At 35.0% G+C, this 9,470-nt stretch overlaps 1 protein-coding gene across 2 annotated transcripts in view; it reads left to right on the forward strand.

Annotated features, from left to right (window-relative positions):
• Positions 1-9,044, forward strand: part of map6a (microtubule-associated protein 6a) — a 57,120-nt gene extending 48,076 nt beyond the window's left edge. The window contains exons 3-4 of one of the 2 annotated variants that reach the window (XM_028800122.2): positions 3,456-3,649; positions 8,507-9,044. In XM_028800122.2, the coding sequence (XP_028655955.2) occupies positions 3,456-3,649; positions 8,507-8,576 (264 nt within the window). In that variant the 3' untranslated portion in view covers positions 8,577-9,044. The remainder of the gene's footprint in view (positions 1-3,455; positions 3,650-8,506) is intronic. The other variant, XM_028800123.2, reaches the window with a different exon arrangement.
• The last annotated feature ends 426 nt before the right edge of the window (positions 9,045-9,470 follow it).

The following is a 9,470-nucleotide window of genomic DNA, read 5'->3' on the forward strand; positions in this document are numbered from 1 at the left end:
TTTGCGCCTCCTCAAGGAACACAAAAATAAAAGGAAACTACCGCAGTTTGGATGCCCCTAAATAGCTGGCGCTCGGAGCGGACACCCCACCCCCTACCCCAAACCCCCCCGCCCTAGCTACGCCACTGCTATATATTTTGGCTTTTGATGTGCCGCGGAATTCTAGGAAGAACTTTGGTGTGTCGTAGGTGAGAAAAGGTTGCGGAGCACTGCCTTAAACTGTAGTATGTCAATGAATAAATAATTTTTTCCATTCTTTAGCAGGTCCCCTACTTAGTCAAAATAATAGTGGCACTAAAGGGCCACAACAAGAGACCAAGAAGAGTAGGAAATGTAAATAGGATAGCAATAGCCTTTTACTGTGATTGCCACAAATATTTTCCTTATAAAAATCATACACCTCATCACTATCACTTCGTTCCTCTAAAACCATGTTGCTAAATTTCCCATTGTGCAGGCTCCGCACTATGGGTGACAGAGCTCTTAGTGTACCGGGCCCACAGGTGTGGAATGCCCTGCCTCTGGAGCTCTGTGCCTGCAACTCACTCTCTGTTTTTTAAATCTAAACTTAAAACTCATCTTTATAATGTTGCATTTTGTTAGCTTCTGCTAACTTTGTATACTTTTATGGTTTGCTTTATTCTTTGTTGTATTTTTCAATGTACAGTGTCCCTGGGTATTTTGAAAATGTATTTTTTATTATTATTGTCTCTTATGAAATGTGCATCAGACATAAACAGCTACAGTAGTAGCTCATAACAAGTGGTTAATCTTGAGGTTTGATTTAAAGGCTAAAGCTGTCTAGACATTACCATTTTGGCAGGTGGATCATTGCAAAGTTTGAAGGCTGTGCAATAAAAGGCTCTGACACCTTATACTGGCCCCGCAGGGTAGCAATAATATTTTTATGTAAAGGACCAGGAGAAACATGTTTTCAAATCAATCCTACCTTCAAATAAAATGAAAACAAATTCAAAAAACACGTCAAAACTGAGAGCAAGAGATCAAAAACTGAAAGGGTAAAAAAAAGGCTTAGAAAGATTTAAAATTTGAGGTTTATCTGCAAACTCAGATACAAAATGGCTGCTGAGATGACCTTTTAACCCCTCACCTGTGACCCCTTTATGTCATGACCTTTGAGGCTGTGCCCAGGCAACTAGAATCTGCGTCACAATGATGAGATCCACAAAATGCTGGTGGCCACAGAAAAAACAAAATGTCATTTTGGTAAAATACTAATAAGTTATAAGTTCTCTAACAATACGTTAAACATCAAATTTGACTTTAACATTGTAATACCTGAGTTTTAAAACACCAGAAAAGGCACATAGATTATCAGAATCACTTAAGTACAAAGCACAAAAAAGTAATATGTAATGAAGGAACTAAACTGAAATTTGGAAAAATAAGCCTGCTAATATTGTTTATTTCAGTTCATTGGTATTCATATTTAGCATAAATAAAACCCAAACCAAACCACAGTTATATCAACTCAACTTAAGAAAATCTGTTTTAAATGTTACATATTCATATTATGTAGAACAGTCTCTACTAAAAGAAGGCTCATTGTTTATTTTAAAGGTCATTTTAAAATATGGACATTTGGAGATGTCTTGTCTGGAAAGGTTTGCTATAGTAGACTCCTTATTGTAGTTTATGGTACTAGAAGGATGGGTAATTTTATAACACAAAGGAAACTATTTAACTACTACAAAATATACCTAAATATTAAAAGGTGAACATTGTAGAGCTAAAATTTATTTTCTTTTAACTAATAGGTTTTGCTACAAACATGCACATTTTAATCAAAGTATAGTGGAACCTCGGGATACGATCACCTCTGTATACGAGAAATTCAAGATACGAGGAAAGTATGAGCGAAAAATTCAGATCTAAATACGAGCACTGGCTCGCATAACAAGCCACAAGCCAGGCTGCGGGTATAGCTTGCGGCTTAGCGAGGGGGCGTGGTAGCAGTAGCGAGCCGCAGGGCGATCTGCGGTGTCTGCGTTTCTCACCTAAGTGCACAGGTGGGAAACTGCCCACATCCATGATTGTTCCTGTGGCTGATGGGCTGCAGCTGCCATGTCTTCCCCGCATGTATAGAGAAGCGCGAGACGGTTAAGGGGGAGAAGAAGTAAAAGAAAAGAGAGGAGAGGAGAGAGAACGGAGGTTGCAGGAGGAGGCAGGAAGCAGCAGCAGTAGGAAGTCGGTGCGGGAGAGCGAGCGAGTACAGGCTCGCGTGTAGCTGAACAGTGAGCTGAACAGGCGAGCCAAACAGCTGAAGCAGGACGGTGTAGAGAAGGTCAGCTGCATTAAGAGTGTCTCGCCTGTTGCAGACCCTGCATGGGAGAAGCAGGTGAGACGCTGACGCTAACAGAGAAGAAGCACCGGGGATTGTCATGTGTTTTTTAAAGACTGCTTCCTGTTGACGTTTTAACCTCGTGTTAAAGGATTGTTATTCTTGTGTATTTTAAACCTCCACTTCACAACTGTTTTAAGGATTATTTATTTAAAGATTTATTGAATGCTCTACTGCACTTTGGACACCTGTTTTGATTCTTTTAATAATCAGTTATATTATTTACCAGTGTTATTTATTAAAGGTAGACTACAGTATATATTATTTATCAGTGTTATTTGTTAGGAAAATTGATTTTTATGTTAATATTTTTGGGGTGCGGAACGGATTAACTGGATTTCCATTATTTTCAATGGGGAAGTTTGTTCTAGATATGAGAAATTCGCTATACAAGCTCAGTGCTGGAACGAATTAAATTCGTATCTAGAGGTTCCACTGTATTTTATTTTAAGGTTTCCTTTGCTATGTAATGTATTGTTGGCACATCCTAACTCTTATAGTATATATAATTGCACACTAGAAGTTGAATTAGCAACTAATACAAAAATGCTTCACAATTTTTAACAATAAATGAGCATATATTTATTTTTCATTTGCATCTACATACCATATTGTTCTTATCTAAAGTAATATGTATGTGTTGTCATTTTTATGACGCTGTTTCAATATAAATGAATATGCATTTAAAATTCTGAAACAAATCAGCCGATAGCACAAAGTGCATCTGTGTCCCCACTTTTTCTTCTTAATACCACTCTGACCATGAAGAGTCCTAAATCTAGCATGATTCAATCTACAAGTACAATAATCAAAAGAAAGGAATAAAGTTTTCTAGTTTGTAATGTTGAAGTTACTTGTTTTACATTTAACTATGGTTGGAAATTGCAGGTTTCATGTTAATCTCTTACTACTCCTTTGTAACTTTATGGCAAGCAAAGTAAACCCTTAAGTTTGACTTGAATTTGGTATGAAAAGAACTGGCAGAGAAGAAGACAGGAGTTTGTGGTACAAAGAGAGAAAATTTATTTTTTAAAAACCTAACACCTTTATATGACTAGACAGAATTAATTTGTAATTTTCTTTTCATCATTAGGCGGAGAAGCCTGCCATTCAGCGCTCCAAACCAAAAAAGACTACAAGCCATAAACCTGTTAAAAAGGCCAAAGACAAGCAAACTGTTGGCCGTAGCACCAAGAAGAAAGCAACAGAGAGCAGTTCAGAGACAAAACCAGAGGAAGGAGATAAGAAAAGTAAAGAAATCAACAACAAACTGGCTGAAGCTAAAGAGTAAAATCATTGCACTTTTTTCTTTTGAGGAATGAAGGCTGCAAAATTAATTAGAGGTTTTTCATCTCTCTGTGCTGTTTTACTCCACACTCTGTAGCATGTCCTAACACTGCATTGTGAACCCAAGAAAGGCACACCTGAACATATTTATTTTGGAAACACTTGAAGGCAAAATGCTTTTTTTGGTTTAAGCACTGACATATTTCAAAATGTCATATTTTTTTTTTATTTAGCCATCTCATTTTTAACCTTTTTTCCAATTTCATAGTCATAGGGAGTCTGATCTTGGTCTAACAGAAATGGACATAAAGCATTATTTCTTATTCCTAATATTCAAAGTAGTTAATACTATGTTTGAATTGACTGTATTACTCACACAAGACACTCAATTAAAACATTCTTTAATATGTTTACTTGTATACTGGGAATAACAAAAATTTAGGGAGCTGAACACAGTACACTAATGGGTCATTTGTAAATGCACAGTTTAAAAAAAATATAAAGTATTTGTACTCTTTCTAGCCCTCTTTTTAACTATAAGCATATATGAACAAAGATGTAAATATACTATGTAGTAAAAACAATACACAGTAAATTTCTGTAAGAAGCGCAAGATGAGAATCATGAGAATGCCAAGCATTAAAGCAGAATAGCCTTTAAGAGGACAGTTTTGCTACATTCATTGAGAAGTTAATTTAAAAATTCTACCTACAGTGGCAGAAGAAATTTAAAGCACACCATGTAAATTATTCAAAATTGAAATGTTTAGGAAACAGGTTTTGCCTAATCTTAGCTATCCAATATGCTGAGTGAATAATTTAGACAGATTACTCAAATACTGAAAATTGTAAAGGCTTCCTTTAAACTAAAATGTAAAATAATGTGTTCAAGGACACATGTATAGCATTTGTGGAAAAATATGTGAACTTGCCAAGGCCAAGTAAATGCTGGAGAGGAAAGGACTTTCGGTGAAAACACATTTCTTGTTCATACTCAAATGTCCAAAAAGCACGTGTTATTGTGGAAGAAACAATCTGAAAGTAAATTTGAGACGTGTCTCTCCAAAGTTTTTTAATGATTGCCTTTACTTTTAGAGATTCAAGTGAAGGCTATTTTTATTAAAATTTTTGAAGTAAGGCAAGCTAAGCTTGTTAACATGTACTTCTTGCACTACAACCAATGGACTAAAAATAAGTTCAGAAAACAGAAGTAAGGGATTCCGAGAGTGAAACACAGATTTTGAATTCCTTTTGCTTTGATTTTTTTTGGTAATTTGGAGCATATTTGGATGAAATTGTTAAATACCATTTCTCCTGCTTCTCAGAATGTCTGCATTTCTCTAGTACTCAACATCACTTGTAAGTTGCTTGCATCCATGTACCAATACATTGCTTAATAGCAAAATGAAAAAGTGAAAAAATGCATTCTAACAGTCATACCAAGGCAAGGTTTTATTGAGATTTTGTTAATAAGGTCAACACAATTAATTAAGAGCGTAATTCCAGCATCTCATGTAGCTTAATTATATAGTCTTACTTTTTAGTAGTACCATTTTACTTGAATATATAAATTTTTTCCCTTGAAATTTGATGAAAAAAGTATACATTTATACTTTAATATTAAACAGGAGGTAAATCAAAATATACAGTTTTCAAAACACCAGTGTGACAACATGCTTCAATACATTGTTTGACAAGTCTTCATGCGACTTACCTGCGAGTTGTATTGTACTGTCAAGGACTAGTCATGGTAACTTATTTTTTCCTCTGTTAAATTATCTACTACATAATAAGTCTAAGGTTTGTGTGTTTGTCTAGTCCTTGTGAGCAATCTAATTGGTCAGTTTGACTTGGGTGATGTGATTAAAGGCGTAAGTGCGAGTGTTAAATACTTGAGAAGCAGAAATGGAATGGGAGGCAAGCTGAGAGAGTCACTTTCAAAGACGGGAAGTATAAATGTGGACAAGAGGTGAGAAAGTTACCACAAAAGTAATGACGGAGTCTGAGAAGCAGGCTTTATGGGACCGCACTCAAGAGAGGGAGTGGTGGTAAAGAGAGGTTCAGACACACGCAAACACAGAGCAAAAGTGCTGAAGGTAGTAAATATTTTTAAATTATTCTATTACCTGTCTTCAAACATGCAGCGTGGTTAGTTCATTAATAATGTGCTAAGATTAGATTTTTATAGTCAGAAGGTTAGTATACTGCAGATTCTTAAAAAAAATGGTAGCATAACATTTGTCAATGAATGGTTTATAAGGTTTAGAGGTAGCAGAACAGGTATGTTTTTTCAAACACAGTCATGCCGATGACATTTCTGTGCAGTGGTGCAAAACTGGCCTTGCAAGCAAATGAAAAACTCTTTCTTAAATGACATTAAAGAGCTTGTGAAATAAAATTTGAAAAGAATGAAGAAAAAAGTGAAATGTTCTGAAGTGTTGTGTTATTTTGGTAAACTTATTTTTCTTGAGCCAGTTAAATGCCAAATTGCTTCTGATTTTTGTGTTGCTAATTAACAAATATAATACCTGAGTAACAAGGTATTTGAACTATAACAACGCTGCATACTTCTCCTTGAGACACAGTAAAGCAAATGCTTTGAGTTTGAACTCAATTTTTTTCACTATATAGTAAAACGTTTATTTAGTTACATTCAGAAATTCCCAAATTATTTGAAACCACAGGTTAATTATGGCAGATTTCATCTTCTTTGTTTTAACCATTGTATTCCATGATTTGATTTGATTGATTCAACAGAACTTATAAATTAAAAAGAGATACTGTAAAAAATGCACATTATTTCTAAAGATACAGTTTCATACCACAAAGTTGCAGAAAACAAAGTGTGGATTAGCTCCTCCCTTCCTTTATAATACATAATTTCAGGATCATAAATATATAATTAGATACGCACTGAGTGCTGCTCAATTAGGATTAAATAAAGTGCTATTAGAGCTGAGTGCAATTGTAGTTAACAGTGCTACCTCACAGCTCCAGTGACTTGGGCTCATTTAATTGATTGAGCACTACCTCTGTGATACTGCCCCCTTGCCCTGCCCCTTGTAGTTTTTTTTTTTTGTAAGAACTCAAATCTTCTCCCAAAATATATTTATCTTCATTTAATTGGTGGCTCTAAACTTGCTTAGTTTTTGTAAGTGTAAGTGCCTGTATGAGTATACTATACAGAGTATTGGAATCCTGGGTTTATCTCCTGCCTTATGAATAACACTACTGAGTTAGACTGGCTCCCTAGAGTCCTGAAATAGAAAAAGCACATCCAGAAAATGATCAATGGTAGGATGTATGAGCGAAGGTGTATGTGTATGTATGGGTGTCCTATAATGGACTGGTGTATGTGTGGGTGTCATGAATTGACACTGCCAGATGAATGTTTGAGAATGCATATAGAGTATGTACTGAAGGGTCTAGAAGAAAATATTAGAATTCAGTTATTGTTTTAATAAGCCCTTATCTCAAAAGGTATCCATAACTACTGAATAACGATTTCCTGCCATAGGATACAGACTGTAACATTATGCAGTAATCATATCCACAGAGTAAAAGCATGCTATATTATTCATCATCATAGTGAGGTTTATTTAATCCCAAATGTAAAGGTATTTAGATTTATTTAATCCTAAATGTAAAAGGATTTCAGCATCTACCTTTAACTTTTTATTTCTTTTAACCATTTACTGAGTTAGGTCAAATCAACCATCCCATGGAGTTGCCATTATTGTTGTCAAACAGTTTTATAGAATTATTTAAAAAAAATGATCATTCCATCTTATTGTTTTAAAACATGTCCTTTATTTAAATTTGATATGTTACTTTCTATCATGCCTTACAAAATTAAAGATTGTAAACATTGTTTTTTACTTTATATGCTATAGAGTTGGTTTCGATAGTTAACTACACTGGTAGAGTTGAAAGAACTTTAAGGCAGTAATGTCTACCTCTTTACAATCTATCATTCCTGTTGTGCTGGTCTAAGACATTCCAGCCACTTTTGACAAGCAGCAACAGAGTCAAGCTATCTCTAGAGGATGCAACTCAGCTAATTAATATTTTGCAGTCTCAGGTATGTTGCGTATCACGGATTATCCATGTAATGTGCTGAGCACACCACACTTGGTGCTATCTCCCATTCATGTTGTTGGTATAAGAATGATAACAATAAGTAATGTACTGCAGATTTTTGGTTGTGATGTGATTGTGATCTCTGCTTGCTCTTATTTATCAAAATTATTAATAAATGCAAAAGCAGAAATAAAAAGTTGTCTTGATTTTTATTTATGAAAGAGTGGTGATCCGGATACCAAAAGTGCATAACAGGTTAACTCTTTGAGTGTGCATGCTTAACTCAAAGAGATCCTGTAAAATATGCTGGACTCAGACAGTGGTACTACTAGAGGAACACCCTAAGGAAATTTTTCTTAAACCATAAATGAGAAAGATAATGGGACTGACATTAAAAAAAAAGGAAAATAATGATGTTTCCCCAGTAAGAATCCCCCCCCCCCCCACTCTTGACCACAGAGACATTAAGAGAAGTCTCAGTTATCCAGCAGAGATGTTGGCCATTATATAAATATTTATTTTTCTGACACCCTAAACCCATCAGGATTTAATTATAGGTAAAAATCTGGATTCCAAAAAATATATTATTGTTAATTACAGTTGACGTGGTCCTACTAGACCAAAACAAAGTGCCTTGTATCAAACCTGAATTAGATTAGTGCCTTCTAAAGTGATTTTTGATAGGAATCTTCTCCTCCACTAGTGCCCAGATTGCAGATTATATGATGAATATGCCTTACCTTCTCTTTCTTGTACTTAATTTTGTATTGATTTTTAGAAACCATAAGGTCGACAAATGTGGATCCAGTGATCATCCCATTGGGGCCTCCGGGGGAGAAGGAGATTGATTGATCGAAGGTGCAAAAACAAGACGAAATTGTGCCGTTGTGTTAATCACCTGACTGGAATTAGAAGAACTTTTAGAATTAAAATAAAGGCTACAATTGGTAACAGCAGGTTATGCATTAAGAAGCAGGTGAATGAGAGCATTACAGTTGTGGTAGGTAATGGATTGTGATTTCAATGAAGGCAATTATTTAGCCTAATGTTCACAGAGCTATAAAAACTTTGCTTGCATGCAGCTTTTTTTAAAAAAAATCCAGAGCCATCTCAATGGCATTTACCTTTTAAAGGTGCTATCTTTACAGATGAGTAAAATAAACATGCAAAAATCATTGAGTATATTATAATTTGCTATGTGAAATACATTAATACACTATATTATTAATAGTGTGCATTCATTTTTAAGCTAAAATATAATTTTTAAAAGACATTAATATGCTTAACTTGAATATTAATGTACAGTTATGGCCTAAATTATAAATAAAATGCTTTAATTAATTACCTGATCTCTGTATTAATGTTTCAGTATTGATATAGTCATTTAACCATGTGTGAACTTTTTTGCAAAGGTATGAAAATGCGCAAGAAGAAATGAAAGCATACGTGCATATGAGAACACCACACATCATGAGTCAGCAGGTATGAGAAAGAACCCAAGCTTGTGCATATAGAGTTTTGTTCGATATGGTAGTCTCTCTCATCTGCGAGTTCATTCATACAGTCCACTATCTGACAACATAAAGGTAACATTTTCAAGCTTTCTTAATTCAGTTCAGGATTGATTTGCAGTGTAGACTATCCCAATTGCACTGGTCCCAGGGCAGGAAACAGCCCTACACAGGCTACCAGCCCATCATAGCCTACTTACCGATATAATGTCCACATATGAATTAGGTGTT

This window comes from Erpetoichthys calabaricus, chromosome 4 (genome assembly GCF_900747795.2).
Source record: "Erpetoichthys calabaricus chromosome 4, fErpCal1.3, whole genome shotgun sequence".
Taxonomy (NCBI): Eukaryota; Metazoa; Chordata; class Cladistia; order Polypteriformes; family Polypteridae; genus Erpetoichthys; species Erpetoichthys calabaricus.